We start from the raw sequence: 19,662 nt of genomic DNA, 5'->3' as shown, positions 1-19,662 counted from the left end.
TCTGAAACAAATAATACATTATATGTTAAAAAAAAAGAAGAAGATAGTAGGAAGGGAAAAATGAAGGGGGGGAAATTGGAGGGGGAGACAAACCATGAGAGACTATGAGAAACAAACTGAGGGTTCTAGAGGGGAGGGGGGTGGGGGGAGGGGTTAGCCTGGTGATGGGTATTAAAAAGGGCACGTTCTGCATGGAGCACTGGGTGTTATACGCAAACAATGAATCATGGAACACTACATCAAAAACTAATGATGTAATGTATGATGATTAATATAATAAAATAAAAATTAAAAAAAAAAAAGACTCCAGAGAGCTCCCTCACTCCTTCTATCATGTAAGAACACAGCACAAACATAGAAAACCAACCTTCCCCAGACACCAAATCTGCCAGAGCCTTAATCCTGGACTTGCCAGGCTCCAAAACTATGAGAAATAAATTCCTGTTGTTGATTAGCCACCCAGTCGATGGTATTCTGTTACAGCAGCCCAAACAGGGCAACCATGGTATTAATATTGCAAAATCTGTCTTGCTGACCACTGATCATCTGGCAGGCCTGGATGCCTTCCGTACCAAAGGAGCCATGTATGCTCCTCAGCAGCAAAGGGAGATTTGGTCCATAAAATGGCTCCAATCAGGAAGATCTAAAAAAGATAGTTTCCTGAAATATTCTCTGGTCACCTAAGCTTTATAGATATTACCACTGCATGGGAAGGGTTTACATGTTTCCTGTCTTCCTTTAGGTGAATACGGCTCATGTGCATCCTAGAGTGAGGCATGAGGTCTACCTTCATTTGCTGTTATTTATCATTTCTGCCAGAAGTGAGCTATGCATTTCCCTCCGTTTTTACACAGAATTTACTGGCTATCATTTCCTCTTTTTTAATACCTCACAGTCATCCTTGTGATGTACAAGCTGTACATCGTGGAGAAATGTCTGCAAGGTTTCTTCAATGTGCCCAGTTGCCTGCCCTGCCATATAATGGCTCCAGGCTGCTATGCTTTTTCACTTCTCATATATTTTTTTTAATAGTTTCTCTCTCTCCTCCCTTGTTGTCGAGCTGTCAGTCAGCTGTCACTCTTTACTGCTGTCAGTGAGCCTGCCTTTATCACACCCCCAATGTGATGCTGCTAATCTGCTGTCAGCTGAGAAATCAGATAATCGAGACCTCTGAAATTGCATTCACAGTAAGTGGTGGGCTGAGCACGGGATGGAGATTTTGAGATATGAGTTCCAGTTCTTGCTCTGTCTCTATCTAGCTGTGTGGTTACCAGGAGACACTTAACTTCTCTGAACCTTGGTGCCTTCATCCACAAAATGAGAAGCAGAATCTGCGTGTGTGTGTGTGTTGTGTGTGTGTGAGAGAGAGACAAAGAGACAGGAAAGGAAGGAGATCTCACCCAGACTTGGATCCTAACTTTCTCTGGCTACCAGAAAGAACACATGAAACTTTTCTGTGAGTTAACAGAATGCAGAATGGGGTACCACTGACCCTTTAATTGTCAAATTCAATGATATTATTTAACCTTACTTCTCTGTGAATTCACTACTGACCATCTTCTTAAAACCCCCTTCCCTTTGCTCCAGAGGATAATTCTCTCAATGTTGACCTCCTGACTCTTTTTTCTTCTCCTTTCAATCCTGGGCTCTTCCTCCATCAACCCCTTAAGTGTTAAGAGTGCTAAAGGCCAGTCTGAAGTTCAAAGCCAGGCCAATGATGAGAAACCAGCAACAAGCCTGAGAAATAGCAACCTGTGTGTTGCTAGAAACCAACTGAAGAATGTGTCATAGTGTGTCAAATGCTGCTGATATGTTAAGTAAGATGAGCACTGAGAATTGACCACAGGATTTAGGGAGGCATGGAAGTCATCAGTAACCTTGACAGAAACAGTTTCAGTGGAGTAGCTATAAGAGAGAACAGTAGGAATAAAAGTGGAAGCAAGTATAAACAACTCTTTCAGGAGGTTTTGCTACTAACAGAGAGAAAGAAAACAGGCAGTAGCAGAAGGGAGAAGTGAAATCAAGAAATAACTATTTTAAAGATGTAAAACAAATGGCATTTTTCTTATGCTAATAGTAATGACCCAGAAGACAGGAAAATTGATGATGCAGAACAGAGAAGGACAAATTGCTAGGACAGTAGTCCTTAGGTATGCAAGAAGGATGGACTCTTGTGGAGGCAAAGACCTCACACGGAAGCAAAGTCAGTTCATCCATATTAATAGGTATGAAGAAAAAGAATATGCACCCAGAAGCACACGGATGGGTTATATAACAATGGGAGTGGGGAAATTAATAAGATGAAGTAGTCTTTATTGGGGAGATTATTACATACCAGGCACTATGCTAGGCATTTCGCATGTGCATTATTTCCTTTAGTCACTACACAATGCCTATGAGATGATAAAGTATATATAATCATAATATTAAAGAACCTAAGTCCAGGGTCATTACATAGGTCACAGAGCTAGTAAGTGGTAGTCAAGACTCAAATACATGTATGTATGTTTCCAGTGTTTAAGAGCTTCCCCATCCCCAAATGTTTAATACATATAATGATAGTTTCTTTTTTCAAAAGATATTTATTTATTTATTTATTTATTTATTTATTTATTTAGAGCGTGAGCAGGAGGAAGGGCGGGGGGGAGACTCTCAAGCAGACGCCCTGCTGAGCGTGGAGCCCAATACAGGGCTTCATCTCACGACCCTGAAATCATGACCTGAGCTGAAACCAAGAGCCGGACCCTTAATTGACTGAGCCACCCTGGTGCCCCAAATACATATAATGATAGTTTCAAGTGATATTCTTTCTTGCAACTATTTTTCTGGTCTTTGAGAAAGGCAAGGCAGTAAGGAGTGAGGAGGGCAATAGGTAACAGCAGTTGCCACAAAGCCCAATATTACTGAAGTCCTACGTAGACCGACATGCTCTGTATTTTAACTGTTAACAACTTTAGAAATCCTCATATTTTTTGCTGAAATACAGCTTTTCCCCTTCTCTGACTAATATCCATTATAGTATACACTATTATAGCACATTGTATTAATAATTTAATTATATCTTCTAGTTTGTTTTTACTTAAATTTATTTTTGCCATGGCCAAACAATATTTATATAGGGAGAAAGGTAGAAGCATTCAAAAGTTTTTTTTTTTTTTTTTTAAATCATCTTGGTTATGTTGCCTTTGGAATTACTAAATATTTTTCAACATCTCAACAAAATAATACTCTTTTAAGACTGCAGGCATTAGAATGATTGTCATTCATGCAAATAATCACTTACTTACACTATATGAGTTTGGGTTGGATAAAGCAAATTACCATTTGAAAATAATTCAAATAACACTCTGGGCTAAGACCTTGCTTATGAATGTTATCTTGGCCACAATATTTCTTAACCTTTTTCCATTTAGCTAGATTTATTTATGGTAATATAGTCCAAATTAACAAACTATTCAATTGCCACAGGTGTATTAAACATATGATGTTGTAGGAATATATCAGATGCAAATGAATTTTAAAATGTATTATTTATTTGGAATTCTATAGTGGTAATAATTAAGATGTAGTATAATCACCTACTAAATTAAAGATGTACATTTTGAGTGTACATTATATGAAAACCTTAAAAACATGTCAAAAAATAAAGTTCATATTTTAAAAATATGGCCTAAAATATAAACTGTGTTTTAACTAATCACAGATCTAAAGTGTAACAATTATATTTTCCAGAAGTTGAAATTCTCTCATCCCACATATTTTATATATATACACACACACACACACATATATATATATAAATACACATTATATATGCATATATAACTGAAAATCAATTTTGATCTTAGTTTCACTTAGCCTGACAGTTGTCAAAACTGCAAATAAATGATTCAATGTTTTTCACAAATGACCTATAGTGATAGGAAGCTTGAACAGTAAACAGAAAATCGAATTAAAAAATCATAGGGTCTAAACTTTAATCCAGTCTGTGACAATAATCAGCAGTATGAGTACAAGCCAGTCTCTGCTTCTCTGGGCCTCTGCTTTCTGAACTCCATAAAGTAAGAATTGGGCAAGGTTGTCTAACTTAAATTTTATGACTCACTAACTTGATTTGGTATGAGGCAGATTTTTCTTCAATGAAATATTAACTAGTAAAACACTCAAATATATCAGCATTAAGAGTGCTGATGAGCACTACTGATCCCACAGCAAAATCTGGGTGCACTCAGGAAATCGAGAACACGGAGGGTAATGCTGACCTCCTGCATAACATGCATAGACATTAAATTGTTTCCTGCCTTCCTTTCAGGGACAGGGAAGAAACAGCTGTCCCTGAACTCTTTTTAAGGACATCGTCGGTTACAAACAGCAGCATCCCCAGCTAGTATGAGTCCCACTGAAGTAAACTTTCTGTTCACAAGGGAGAAATATTCCTACTGGTAAGAAAAACCGTTTTGCTAGGTTTAATCAGAAGTGAAAAGGAATTTGAGAATGTTCCCTTTGAGCCACATCATTCACTGCTAATTCAGGGTGGGCCCAGCAACAAGGGTAATAGAAAATGTCCTTAGTAACAGAGAAAGAGAAATGGCAATTAAGTGCATTTGTAACCTAATACAGATGACCTCTTTATTAAGATAATATAAATAATAAAAAATGGAAGAAGGAAAAAAATAGAAGAAAACAGCACAGGAAACGAAAGTAACCCAAGCGGTGAAATTTAACACTGACTTACTTAGAACAGTTGCTATATACATATAAACGCATGGGCATAAGCTGAATGCAAAGGTTGAGAGATATGCTTGACAATGACTTCTGTAACAAAACAACAAATAAAGAAACAAAACAGTAAGTGTCAAAAAAGCCAAAGCAGCTTGCTTGAGGAAACCAATAAATAACACTAAAGAAAGGATGAACTCAATATCAGAACTAACCATTCAGGGATCGGCTGGACACATGATTATTTAAAATGTTTGTAAATCACAGCATGGTGAAATAGAACTCGATTCTCTAATTACATACTTACACTGAAAAGTTCAAATTGGCAGGAACACCACCGATTTCTATACATTTGGGGAATAATTTATGACACAATATTAAAAACGGAGTCAAACATACTGACCTGCTCACATCAGGAAACCTGATGGGAAAGTAAATAACTTGGCACTTGGGTCTGATGATGCTTTCCAGATCCCTGGGTCTGTGATCAGGAATCAGCTTCATAAATTTTCCAATAGAGGTAAGAAATGACTCCATATTAAAAACCGAGTTGAACACCACCACATCAGCCACCAGGCTGGAAAGGGAAGGGATAAATGCAAAGGATGAACCCACACTCATTCACAGTTAGTTTTTATAAGAACAAGACTTCTGTGTTAATCAGAGTTTATATTGTACTTGGGTTTGCAAAGAACTCTGCATTTCCCATCGGTATTTATTAAATTGCCTCTAACAGATAAGTTAGTTTCATCCCCATTGTATCATGGTAAGTTAGATTGCTGGCATCAGGGAGGAAAGGCAAGGGAGGAATTAAATGATGTACTGGGATCTTATGAGGCTTCAAACAAAGTTTGTTTTTCTGCAGTGTCAGGACTTTCTGTATTATCAACAACACTAAGTACAGCAGGACCTTTTTCTTTGTGGCCCACATACCCATGCGTGATTTCTATGTCAGCGATATACACCGTTTTACACCATACTACTGAGAACAGGACATCTGCCATACTTTTCAGTACCTTCAAGGAGACTAGTTCAGATAAAGCTATTTCACACGGAAGAATACCTTTAAACATGTGGTTAAAGTCTATTTCTTGTTTAATCCTTGCTTCAAGAAACCATTAGATTTTTTAAAGTTCTGGAACTCTATAGGAAGGATTATATGGGATCTCTACAAGTAACTTATTTTACTATTATATTATATTTGGGGTAGTCAAAGAAGAAGGACCAACCACAACACCACGGACCTTCAGAATTAAATGAAATAAATATAATACTATCTATTACTTTTGATGGAAAGATTGTGTTCCTCACTTTAATATTTTTTAAATACAAATAATCTAAAATACATTGTTATAAGGAAATGTGATAACAAATTTAGATGTCATAAATATGTCAACAGTGTTCAGAATTGCCTAAAACATTTTTTTGAAGACCAATGAACACAAATGATAACTAGGAGCAAGCCGGATAAAACCTGAATATGTAGTATGTCCCCTTTATGGGTCAAAAAACTGATTTAATAAATAATTGTTTGATTTTTTTAAACGGCCCTCTTTGCTTTAAGCAATGATTCAGTGTCTCAGTGTCCCTGGATCTCAGTAAAATGCACACAAATGTTTTAGTGAGGAGGTATATAAACTCAAATAGTAGTTAGTTTTATTTCACCTTAAAAGTGATAAAATCAAAAAATGGAAAAGACACATAAGTCCGTAAGACAGCAAAACACAAATGAAGAGGCAGAGCTTACAGAACAGGAATACCATAGCAAATCTCCTGTTTACTGAGGACAGCCAAAGTTTCTATTATTAATGCACAGCAGAAGGAAAAGCCTACAAAAGGAACTTTGAACTGCCACCTTTATGCTTCCCCTGCAAAACTGCTTTTCCCTACAAGTATTTTTTTTTTTTTTTTTGGTTGCAACTTAGGGGAAATTTGGGGGTAGGGGTGATAACAGCATGGATAATACAAAAGAATGTCACAGAAGTGCTGACACAACAGCAAGCAATAAAGAAGCCAATATAATAATAGACGAAAAGTTGAAGGATGTTTTACAGCTAGTCTGTTTTCACCATATGTCACATATTGTAATAGCGACCCACAGGTCATAATATACAGTTACGACATTTGTTCATAAGTCAGAGGGTTAGTGAAACCTCTATTTAAGGTGAGTGTTTATGTCAGTCACCTCTGAAGTCCTTAACTGCCACTCGGTCAAGAAAGAAATCCGACAATGCCAACAAAAGCAGAAGTCAGCAAGAAAACTAAAGAAACATTTGAGGAAGCAAGACTCATACTTTTCAAAGAGAATCTGAAACAGGACTGCTTTCTGACACTCTTATTTTTCCTCTGGACAACTGCAAACCATTTTTTTCTTATTAAGAGTCCAACCAATGATCGAGTCTACTTCTTTCTCTCCGAGCTTGTCTATCAGTTTACCCTCCTGAGAAGAGCAATGCCAGAAAACCATGTACGGGCTTTTATAGTCTCATTCCTTTTGAGCAAAAACAATCTTTTATAAAATAGAGAGATGAGGGGCAGTGAGCTAAAATTTTTTTATAGACATCTGCCCTCACAGGGCAGGCAACCCAACTACTTACGCTCTTAAAAACCCAGTCTATGCTAAATTAAAGATCCAAGACAGCCTACAGAAATATTCTCATGCATTTCGGCTCCGATATGAGTGGGTGTAACTTCCATTAACTTTAAAGCCACCCATAAAGGGAAAAACAGACTTAATTTTTTCCCCAGTTATTTCTCAGGGGTAATAAACACACACTATCAGAGGAAAAGAATGATGCTAATTCAAGAAATCAAAAGAATATTACAAATGTTTTCCATATTGATAAAGCACAAAATGATATTATTTTTGTTTTTAAAACATATTTCCCTTCTCTGTTTCAATATAAAATAAAGTATTTTAATTTTATTATGAAATTTTAAAACGGTTGCATTTTTATGAGACATTTGACGTGAAGCAGTTCCACTCTATTTTGATAGTGCTGCTACTTCACAATTGAAGCAGCTTGTAAAAATGATTGCAGGAAAACATTTACGAAATGCTCAAAACACAGAAATATTACCATATAGCTGTTTCTCTATGTCAACTAAACTATGGAATATGCTTGTAAGAGTTGGGAGTCTGTTTAAACACACCATCAATCCCAACTGCTAATAACTATTTTAAAAAGGTGAGTAAGATGTACCCAATCACGGCCAACCTGATTCTATTTGATTGCTACAGTTATGTGAGTAGGATCCAATCACAAAACCGTTTCAGAGTTGTTATTAACTTCTTTCATTAACTAAGCTTCAAGAGATACACTTTGTTGAAGTAACAACAGAGAAGGACCATCACCTTTGAAATGTCATGGTATTTTAAGGCTGTGCAATTTCAGAAGACTCAATGAGGGGAAAAGAAAAAAAAACCCAACCACCTAAAGATTCATTTTCCATAGTTTTCTCTTATAAACAATAAGAAAAAAAGAGGACAAAACCCCCTTGCTCTATTATGCTCTAATTTCTATTTCTTCCTCTATAAATTTCTATATATATTGAAAGTGGTTGGTAAATGAGACTTGACTAACCGCTCTTTTCTAAAAGTACCCCTTAAACAATACATGATGGAATCAAGGGGGGAAGAAGGTCTCGTGTCAACACTGTGATTCTATTTTAAATGTTGTAGAAAATAGTCAGATAACTAGTTCAACATATAATTAGATTGTTACATGTGAGTATTTTATAAAAGGATTGGCTGTTCTCCTCTATATACATATATTGCAAAGGCGCAAGCAGTTACTACCGTGGAAGGTACGTTTACACATACGCCCCCACGTTAAGGTGTTTTTAAAATAAGTGTACAGTAGGTCTCCAGATTTAAAAGCTAACTATCTATAAAGAAAATGGTGGTAAAGGACTAAATATAATGATACATTCTATACCTACCATGAGAGAATTTGGTTGTATCCATATTGGAAATCCCTCTCCTGACATTTCTTGACAGGATATATCAATTGGTTCTCATGGAAGTACAGAATCTTTTTCAATTTCCCAAGGTCAGGCCGAAGGGCAGCCAGTTCGGTCAGGTTCAGCACTGAGCTTGCAAAGAGGATCCTAGGAAACAAGGAAATTAAAGTTTACTGTCCCAAGCATGCCTGAAGTGGTCATCCTTCACCCTTCTCCCCTTTTCCCTCTTCCTACCCCAAGAAAAACATATCCCCTATAGGGACACATCAATAGTTAAGCCTTAATACCATGTAGCAGCATTCTAAGTTTTGATCTCTTAAAAAGCAGCTGCTAAGAACTATAAAAGCCCCGAATCTCATTGGTCTTCTCAGCTCAGTTACTGAGAGATGCAAAAAAAAAAAAAAAAGAAAGAAAGAAAGAAAGAAAAGAAAAAAGAGAAAAAAAAAAAGCCGGATGGATTTTATTGAAAAAGGCAAGAAAAGCTCTATCTGAAGGACAAATGGAACAAAGATAAGGCTGACTGGGGAATACTTTGCTTGCCAGTTTCATTACACTTCACTTCTTTATGCAACAAACTACTGAAATTCAATATACGAGCAGGAATGGCACATGTTCATGTTATGACATAAACCCTTTTGATTTATGCAATAGACTTATCGAGTGTGGTCTTTTTCTCTTGGCATGTTTTCTCACTGTCCCTCCTCCCTCCCTTTTTTTAAACTGCTCTGCAATATTTTGTGTTTTTCTTTTTTCAATATTTTATTCTCCATTACTGGACTGCTAATGGCACCAGATGTATAATCTATAAAACCCCTTATATAAAAACATAAATATAAAAAAGAAGAAGAAAGCTGATTCCTTATCTTTGTGGAAAAAAGGAAACTGAAAGCTTACCTACCATGCTTATAAATGAAAGTGTCTATTCACCCATTCACTCCACAAATATTTACTAAATGCCTACTGTGTGCCAGAGTCTAGCCAAGGAGAACAGAAAAGATGAAACAAGAGAGCCCACCAGGATAAATGCTGCCTGCAACAGTGACAAAAACAAGTAAAAGAAACAAACAAGAAAGGAGTAATAACTATCTAGGACAACCTGGAAATGTTTCACTAACAAGGTGTACCACATATGGATACAAAAGAGAGACAAATTACAGTCCCCTGAACGGCTGAGGACATTTAGATGGCACAATTTTGACGGAATGCCACCTTTATAACATAATGTAGCATCACTTGACCCTTACAGCTTTAATTCCCATTCTAAAAAATGAGGTTCAAGAAGGTTAAGTTTTTTTTTTTTCTTCTTTTTTTTTCTAGAATCACACTGGTATAAAGTGGCAAAGCAGAGACTCCTGGTCTTCCAAGCCTGAAGTACTTTTCATTACACCACAGATATGAATTGGCTGTGGACCACTTACATTACAAATGCTTTTTTCTGTACTTAATAAATACAAAATATCATACTTATTATTACCATGATTACAACTACTATAAATTCTCCCTTGCTGACAAGCCAAATGGCTAACTTCAGGTGTTTATATGATCTGCAGCACTAGCCTTTCACATAAGAAGAATGATTACATGATAAGTGCATATATCATAAATAGGAATTCAAGTGTCTTCTTCATGGACTAAAAAAGGCACATAAGACCAAAAGGCAGTGATCTCTCTTTAAACCCACACTGCTGTATTAATGCCATGGTTTAATGCTTTGAAGTAAAAAATCTTACAAAGGAGATGTATTTATTTTTTTTTAATTGTCTGTACTCAACTAAAGCAAGGAGAAAAATTACGATAAAAAATACTATATTTTGTCTAAAAACATGCCCACCACCACCACCAAGTATAAGACTTTCTAAAGCTTGGATTGAAAATTCTGAAATACGAAGATATTTGCTTATCTACAAATCTGATCCTTAGTAAAGGGAACAATAAAATATTAATCTCAATCAATATTTTCCTTAAAAGAAAATGGATGATGACTTGTGAGTCTAATTATTGAGAAATATCCCCTCCTCTCCCTCCATACAACACTACTGCAAACAATTACTCATTCTTAATCATGAGACCCGAGCAAGCTCAATGTTTTTCACACACAAGGCTGAAAAATTCATTAAATGCAGCCCCCATATTACTTATTAACTACAAAGAAAAAATGGTACCTTAATGGACAAATTTGGTAGACATCAATTTACCCAAGTCATCAAACTTAATATGAACAATAATAGGACAAGTGATATGTATTTTCCAATGTGGTACACTGACAAAGATACAAATCACCAATGTAGTATTCCTGCCAAAAATGCCTGACCTGAATTTGGTCATGAGGAGACAATCAGATAAATATTCTGCAAAATAACAGGGCTTGATATCCAAAAATGTCAATGTCATAAAGGGAAAAAAAATCTAGGTTAAAGGAAAATAAAGAGATACCAAAACAAAATACAATGTGTGATTCTTGACTGGATACTAGATGGGGAAAAGACAGTTATAAATGACATTATAAGGATAAAAACTCTGAATATGGACTTAATATAAGACTGTACATTTTTATCAATCTTAAATTTCTCAAGTGTAATAATTTTATTATGGTCATGGACGAGAATATACTTATTCTTGGGAGACACAATGAATTATTTACATGTGAAGTGTCACCATGTCTACAACTAATTCTTACATGGTTCAGTTAAAAGGCTACTAATAACAATAAATATTCATATGTATATATTTGCATAGAGATAAAAATGGATAAAATGTTAACAATTGATTAATCTAAATTAATGGTATATTGTAATTCAGTGATCTAGTCTTCCAACTGTTGTTCAGTTATACATTTACAAAACCGTAAATTTGAGGAAATATGCATTAAATGGCAGTGAGTAGAAGGGAAAAACACATTCCATAAACAATAAACCCATTATATATGTATTTCTAGTCATAATCCAATTGTTAATTTCCAACATGAGAATTATCCTCAGGATGGACCATCTGTAGCAAATGTTTAACCAAGGAGAGTCCTTCACTCTACTCCTACCATACACCTCCTCTCCTTACCCTACCTGCTAGCTGATCCATAATTAAGGAATCCAGATCTAAAGTTGAGCCTTCCAAATAAAACCTCCTAAATGAAAGAATGTAATACATTCAGAAGTGAAACCGCAATGACTTTCACAATATTAACCATTTGGGATGGCCCACACCAACACTTCCTTCAGTTTGTTCAATCATTAACAGGAAAATCATTTTATTTTTATAACTGATCTTGAAATAGTCCTCACTACTTCCAAATTGTGGGAATTATCTCCAGCATTAGGAAAACATTTCTTCTTTACTTTTTCACTTGTAAAATAGTAAATTGGACAACAAGCAGTTCCATAAATACTTAAGTCAAGGGCACCCCCCCCCAAAAAAAGCAATGAATATGCCCACGAAAGGAACACGGGTAAGATTCACAGGCAATTTTTACTTTACCCCCTTCCAACAATTAAAAAAAAAGTTAATACAATGAATGGCTTCACTCGATCAGCAGCTAACCCCTAGGCTTCCAATGTTCTTCTTGCGTCAGGTATTATTTAAGCAATAAATCCTAACAAGGTGAGCTTTATCATCCCACACTGTGTCTCTGACAGGAAAGGGCACAAGGTGATAGCAAAAACCACTAGGAACAAGATAATTCCTGACAGCTGCTGCCTGAGCACAAGTTAAATTGAACAGTTTATCTCAGCATGAAGATGTTATAAGGCTTTATGTTTAATATTTTTAAATTAACATAAAAACCAGAGAAAGCGGTTGTGCAATCTTTCACAAACATGACATAGTACAATCACTGTGTAAGCTGTATTAATACTTATTCCCATGCTACTACAGAATTAAGCTGTTTTTAGACCACCAAAGAGCTTTAAATTGCAACTTTTGTCTCTGTAAGAGAAACCTATATTTAAAATGTCTGCTAAATTCAAATTAACGGCTACATCATTAGCTTATACCATCTCACCAAAAGTATTAAGTAAGCTGCTATTATAATCGTCTAACCAAAATGCTCTGTGCTCCAACCACATTAACACCGTTCTACAGGGGGTTGTATCCATACACATGTTTCAACTGTTTCCAATACACATTATATCTACAATCTGAGTCATATTTGCTTAAGGAATCCAAAATCATTCAACATAATGAAATTCAAAATTAGAGATTTTATACTTGCTGGCTCAGTTTGAATAAACTAGTTATTTGGCTTTTACTCTATTCTCTTAATACATAAAAAGAGATGCTGAAATATACCTAAGCACTGTAGGAATGGGACCACTATTATCACAGTGCATACTTTTATTATCTTAAAGGGTATGGAAGGGCAGTGAAATGAGAAACAGTAAACAGACATTCAATATTCCAACCACCACCATGCAATCTAGTAATAATACTTCATGAACTAAGTTATCTCAATCTCGCTCCATGAAATCTTTTCAATGGCCCCTTCTACCCCACAAAACCATTTAGCAATTTTATCATATAAAAAGATATAGTACACAATTTAACACGGATCCTAGTTTGGGTTGAATTCTTAAATAATTCTTTGCAGGGCTTCAGTAGGCCTTTGATAAAAGAGTAAATTCCATTCTTCCAGTTGTGTCTCCTTGCTCAATACTTAAACTCCTTGTCTAGATTCATGTTGCTCAGCCTCATTACCAAAGTCTTTGTTGTTCCATTGCTGCTTATCTTGGTTCTTGTTCCTTGATATAGACTCTCTAGGATTCTAGATCCTATACTTTCTGTGATATGGTGTTTTCTGTGATGATGGAAATGTTTTATACCTGTATGTAGTATCCAATATAGCAGCAACTAGCTACATATGGTTATGGAGCACTTGAAATGTAGCTAGTGCAATGGAGGAACTAAATTTTAAACTGACTTAAACTTGATTCATTTAAGCTTAAATGAAATAGCTATAAAGTAATGGGTACTGTATGGGAAAGCACAGCTGTGAATGGACCAGATTTCCTCAATCCAACACTTTACCCATGATACCTGAATGCAATTCCTCACTGAACTGATTTTCTTAGACCCCTGACCTGCTTGTGATAACCTAATTTCTAAGTTCCTCCTGACTTGCTGAATTTCACCTACCTAATTCTGGAATGGCATTATTTCTTTTTCCTCCTGATAATTAGAAAGCATATGTTCACAACAGAAAATGTTTTAAGTACAAAAAATATAAATTAAGTGAGTATCATCTGCAACCACCCCCAAAAAAGAAATAGCCACTATTTTCATTCTGGTGCTCATTTAGTCAGTATATGTTGAACATCCATTATTTGCAAGGCACTATGTTAAATGATGGACATAAGATGGAAAATAAAGTAGCTAAGGCAAAAAGAAAATTGGCAGGTGGGGGGACTGAATAAGGAGCAAGGAGGCTGAAGCAATTTGTTCAATGAGAAAGTGGACAGAGAAGAGGCTAAGGAAGTTTGGAAGCCTTTGCAAGAAAAGCTCTTATTATGAAAATAATTTTGGATATTATGGTAAGAGCAATGGGAAAGAGACTGAGGATTTTTAAGAAGGGAAATGACAAAGTTATACATGCATATTGGGTATATTCACTTTTATTCTTTTCACTTTGTAGTATATATACATTATTGCCATTACTACATAGATTTTTTTTTCTTTTGCTTCTAATACTTAACATGCCGTTTTACTATGTTAAAAATTATTTCTGAAATATGGTTTTTAACAGATTTCATGATGTGATGTGTCACAGTATCTTCAACCAGCTCATGACTCTTATATTCATCTATCTATAAAGTTTAAAAATTTTCTTGTATAACCTCTTATATTTCTATTACATTTGTTTATGTATTTCATGAGCTGTTTTATTGCTTTTTAGTAGCAGAAAACTTTACGCTGACTACCGCATGGGAAACAGACTGTAAGGAATCTTTTCAAAAGACAGAAGAACAGTCAGGGGAAGAGAAAAGAAGTGATGGTAGCTTGGGTCAAGATGGCAGTGCTGGAGGCAACGAGAAGGGGCCGACGGCAGGGTTTGCTGATGAACTGGATGTAAGACATGAAACAGAGGAGCACTATCGTTTCCTTCACTTTGTCACTTCCAGAGTGTGGTGATAATGTTCTAATATAATAGGAGCTCAATAACACATACATGCATAAATGAAAATTATTTCCAAACCCTTCAAAAGTCTTTGGCTTAAATATATATTTCTTTAATTTGTAAAACCTGTGTAGAATGATAACAGAGTTCTAATATTCATTAATCACTGATATGCAAAATTCATTTTAACACACTATGCTTTAGTTGTCAGCTACTTCATCTTAATTAGACCATTTCAACTGCACGTTTAAATGCTATGGATTTTCAAAAACCTTCAAGAACACGCATAACAAAATGTTTCCATTTGCTAAAACAATTAAAAATACAAGATGGAAGTCTTATCTAAAGGAAAAGGAAATGTAGTCATTTAATTTCCAGGTTCCCGTGATGGGTAATTTACAGGCTGTTAAATAGAGTACCCAGCTTCCCAAAGGCTGTCCCGTAGGGTAGCATCAAGTAATCAGTTTTGCTTTTTTCCTCCACCATGTAATGTTCCTTTCCTGTGTTTATCATTATGGCCAGGAGAATACTGTGTAAAGAACACGTGTCCAGAAGGCAGGGAATCAAAGTCTGTAGATAGGACATGTCACTGAACAGTATCTCCAAGGGGTTTCTTAACACATATCCACTCCACAGTCATCAGCACTCTCACCTGCCTCACAGCTGCCTAAGGAGACAAATTATATATACACATGTGTATATATATGTGTATATATATATATGTATATGTATATATATGTGTGTGTGTGTATATATATATATATATATATGAGCTTTTTTAGCTAAAGGAGCCACTTAAATTTAGGTGTCTCAAGTTATTCAAGCTAACTCTCAAGTCCTTTCATTCTTGGTATTGTGTCTAATCCATAAAAGACACCCAGTAATTACGCTGGTAACAAGAAAGGAAGAAAGAGGAAGGGAGTGCGTGTCTAGTAATGGGAAAAAAAAAATCAGAAATAAATTGCAATTTTTACTGTGTATACTTAAGCATTTTTGATGTATTCTGGGACCAGAATCTATTAAGAGTATTCTTGTAAGACGTAAGGGAATATGAACCACTCAGAACATTTATAGATATATCTGTTTTAGATAATCTATCAATTAGTCTACAAATCAAAATATTGTTAAGTCTCAACAAACTAAGAAGTACAAGATAACACCCCTGTTCAAAAGAAGCTGACAATATAACTGGTAAAATAAGCCATAAATACAGGAAACATTAAATAACAAGAAAAAAGGAAGTAACAGCTCTGTCCTGCATAAGAAATGTCACAAAGCAGGGCAGGACTGATTATAAATGAAGGGAGAGGTACTAAAAGAAGATCGGTTCAGAGGAGGAAGAGAAAACAAAGAGCAGTGGAAGACCAGGAAAGGTCAAGTTTATTGAGTGTATCAAGGGAGTCCTGGGTCCTGAGGTCTTGGTCTGGAATGATCAGTGCTATTTGAATTCAGTCAGAGAGGAGGGATGGTTGCTTAAAGTTGAGGGTTTAAAAAAAAAAGTAAGTAATCAAATAAAACTGGAAAGGTGGTCTTCCATCAGACCTAGAAGCACCCGAATATAGCGTAAGAAGTTTTCTAAGTTCACACTTTATCTGTTAGCAGTACGGGGATCCACTGTACACTTATAATTATACTAACAATGCTTTATTTCTTATTATCCTTAACTGAGTGGTGAATGCTTGTTGGCTGAGAAAAATAGTAGTAAAATGAGAGGATGAGGAATCAAAGTATCACCATCACTACCACTCTCAAAATAAGGGGGGTTGTTCTATATATATATCCAAAGATAAAATCAATTTGTTTAAAGCCGTGGCTGTCCAACAGCCATGTGATCATATTCTAAAGGAAGACAAGGAACCATGAATAATGCAAGGGTTTTTATTTTTCTACATATATAGTCTAATTTAATCATCCTAAGAGATGCATCTTCTTATTTTCAGTTTACTGATTAAGAAATTAAAGCACGAGAGGTTTGGTTTTGTGCTAAGGCAACAGCAGTTACTAAGAGGCAGAGAGGAGTTCCAAACCCAAGTTGATCTGGACCCAAAGCCTCTATTTTTTTCAATTATTCCACACTGATTTTGAGTCATCTAAGATTAGAATGTGATTCAATGGTTCCCGTTAATTGTACTTCTCATTATCATCTGTGTTTGAGAAGTAAAAATATAAATGGTATGAAGAAGAACCGTACTAACCTGAGTAGTTTTATTTCATCCCTTCATTCATCATTTACTGAGTGATTACATAGTTAGACAAACTAGTGGAAAGCTAGTGACCATCAGTGAAGGATCTCCTGGAGACATACAATCAAGGCGGCCACCCCAAGTCACACGAAGGAGTCAGCCTACTGAAATAACAAGAACATGGTCAGGCACTGGGCTAGAAAGCAGCAGCTGATATTAAAAGCAATGAAGATAACAGCAATATTGACTTGGCTACTGGAGGAACAGGCTAAGGGTAAGGCCGTTTCTAGATTGTGCAGTCAGATGGGCAGTGGTAACCTTCCTTAATACAAAAGGAGAAAACAAACCGGTGGTTGGAATAGAGAAGAAATGAAGAGACAGTTTCTACAAATGTGTATATAAGTGGAGTGCCTAGTAGGTAACTAAAGATAACAGATAATAGACTAATGGAAGAAATTGCATTGGAAATTTAATTGAACTAACGGGCCTGGTCACCAAATGTGTCCATTAAAAATGTGGGTCCTGGTTTGTTACATAGTTTTACATATCTGCTTTACATGTTTCTCCAATATTTCACGTAATCTTGTTTTCTCCCATTAAAGTATATATTCCTTGATGAGAAAAATTAGATCTACTGTTCTTTTCTTTAGTATTCTATAGTTTCCCTAACATGACAGATACCAATCTGGATTTTAAGTTCTCTTCAAACATGCCCTGTATCTTCCTTGTTCACTATCCTATCTCAGATGCTCAATAAATGTTTTCAAATAAGTGAATGAATGAATGAGTCAGTCATTCATAACCTCAGTGACACTGAGAAAATAAAACTGGTTGATTCTCTACATATAGTCAAGTGTCCAATATGATATTTACTCCTACCATTAAAAACAAGTTGGGAAGTATCTCATGTCCCCAAAAGAAAGAACTTACCTTCTACCTTGAGCACACAAGTATAGGATGCATTATTTGATGTCATTTTTGACTGAACCCATTACTTTTTTTAGGGTCCCTAATAATATCTCAGGCACTGTTCTCTGCTTCATCATCCTAATATATCAAGGACTCATGATACGATCCAAAGAAAAGGAACTCTTGGGGGAAGGTAGGTGTCAACCTGGTACAAAGATCAGGAATGTACAATATCATGATGATGATTTCTGTCATCTTCAGGGATTCATGATCATCAGCCTTGAAGAACTAAGTCAATTAACATGCAAAGCACATCTAACTAGCTGAGTGTGCTGGGAACACTTCATATGGTGTTTTATCTCCATAAACTAATATAATTAGTATGTGAAATATTTATAATTCACCTCATGATTAATCTATCGTAGACTATTCCTTAACAGCAGCATATCATTTTATATTGGAATGTTCTTTGCCCTTTAGTTCATGCCACTCCTGAGTCCCTGGAGTTCATTTCTAAATATTATAAAGTTGGAAGACCAGAGACCCAAGGCAATGGATATAGGTCCTATCATTACTCTAACCCAACACTACCTATGTTGTCTAAGATTACACACATTTAAGGACACAGTGACCAGTCAAGCCAGGAAGATTACTGCTCAAATAGATACATAAAGCTCAGTTCAGGCACAAGCCTGAGGAACAAACTATAGACAAACACAGAGTGGCTTTTAGATATCATCATCCTTTAGGCTTGAACATTATGACACAGGAATAGTTAAAGCAATCATAACAACAACAACAATAATAGTAACTGCCTCCTGGTATATCAAGTAAAGTGCCCCTGACAACCATGGAAAGTAAGGTATTTTGTGCCCAAATAACGAATAAGCTAACAAGGAAAAATATGGTAACTTGCTATTTTTACTGAGTCACATCTACTGCTAAAATTAACAAGCACAAAATAAAGTGTCTCCTAAATGTTCAGTCTTTCTATAATCGGTCATAAGACCTAAATTTTTTGGTGCTTATGAGTATTTGTTTTAAATTTGCTTCCCAGAATCCTGTAGTCTATTGAGCTGTTCTATCATTTGATTTGTGACATTTTGTTGTTATGCTGCTCAAAGAGATTATCCCTGTGTTTTGATTATTTCTCCTATGTTTGTTTTGGCAAGTCCAAGACAGTTCTTTGAAATCTTCCCTGAATTTGGTGCTTAATATGCCATCTGAAGAAATACCTCCCCACAAATAATTTAGTTAGTAGCCCCAATGTTTTGCTATTTTACACATCACTTTAATTATAAGGGTATCACTAGATAACTAATTACAAAAGTCAAAGCCAGTAAAATATACTGTCCACAGTAGGCACTCAAAAACTATCTGGGACAGTGAAATATTAAATAATATTGTACATCTGCAGTAGAAAAAGAATCTGAAGGTGTGAGTCCCGAGACTGTGTCCCGCTCTTTCATACCTTTTTTTTAAAAGATGAGATTTTTTTATAAACATTGATTTATTAACACTGTGTCTCTTTCTCATCAAGCCAACAATGTAAAAATTCTACGAATGTGCTTTCTAGTCTATATCACCAAGGGGAAACCATTTGAAAGCTAGCTTTTTAAAAACTAACATTTCCTATTTTAATAGAGTAAAATGAAAATTTAAAAATCTACATGGCTGTCTAAGCTTCACAAATAAAAACATTTTCTTCACATGCTTCCCTTGATCACAACTTAAATGATTGCCCTCTTTTTTTTTTTTTTTTTTTAAGTAACTAATACATACATA

General features: G+C 35.6%; 1 protein-coding gene across 11 annotated transcripts in view; it reads right to left on the bottom strand.

The window, feature by feature from the left end:
- GTDC1 (glycosyltransferase like domain containing 1) overlaps nt 1-19,662 on the bottom strand; it is a 402,869-nt gene that overhangs the window by 207,758 nt on the left and 175,449 nt on the right. For all 11 annotated transcript variants that reach the window (XM_032411042.1, XM_032411033.1, XM_032411026.1 and 8 more), the window contains 2 exons: nt 8,662-8,829; nt 5,123-5,296 (listed from right to left, as the gene is read on the bottom strand). In XM_032411042.1, the coding sequence (XP_032266933.1) occupies nt 5,123-5,296; nt 8,662-8,829 (342 nt within the window). The remainder of the gene's footprint in view (nt 1-5,122; nt 5,297-8,661; nt 8,830-19,662) is intronic.

This window comes from Phoca vitulina, unplaced genomic scaffold (genome assembly GCF_004348235.1).
Source record: "Phoca vitulina isolate PV1807 unplaced genomic scaffold, GSC_HSeal_1.0 scaffold1, whole genome shotgun sequence".
NCBI classification, from domain to species: Eukaryota; Metazoa; Chordata; class Mammalia; order Carnivora; family Phocidae; genus Phoca; species Phoca vitulina.
The sequence above is the reverse complement of the archived record's forward strand: the minus strand, read 5'-3'. Positions and strand labels throughout refer to the sequence as shown.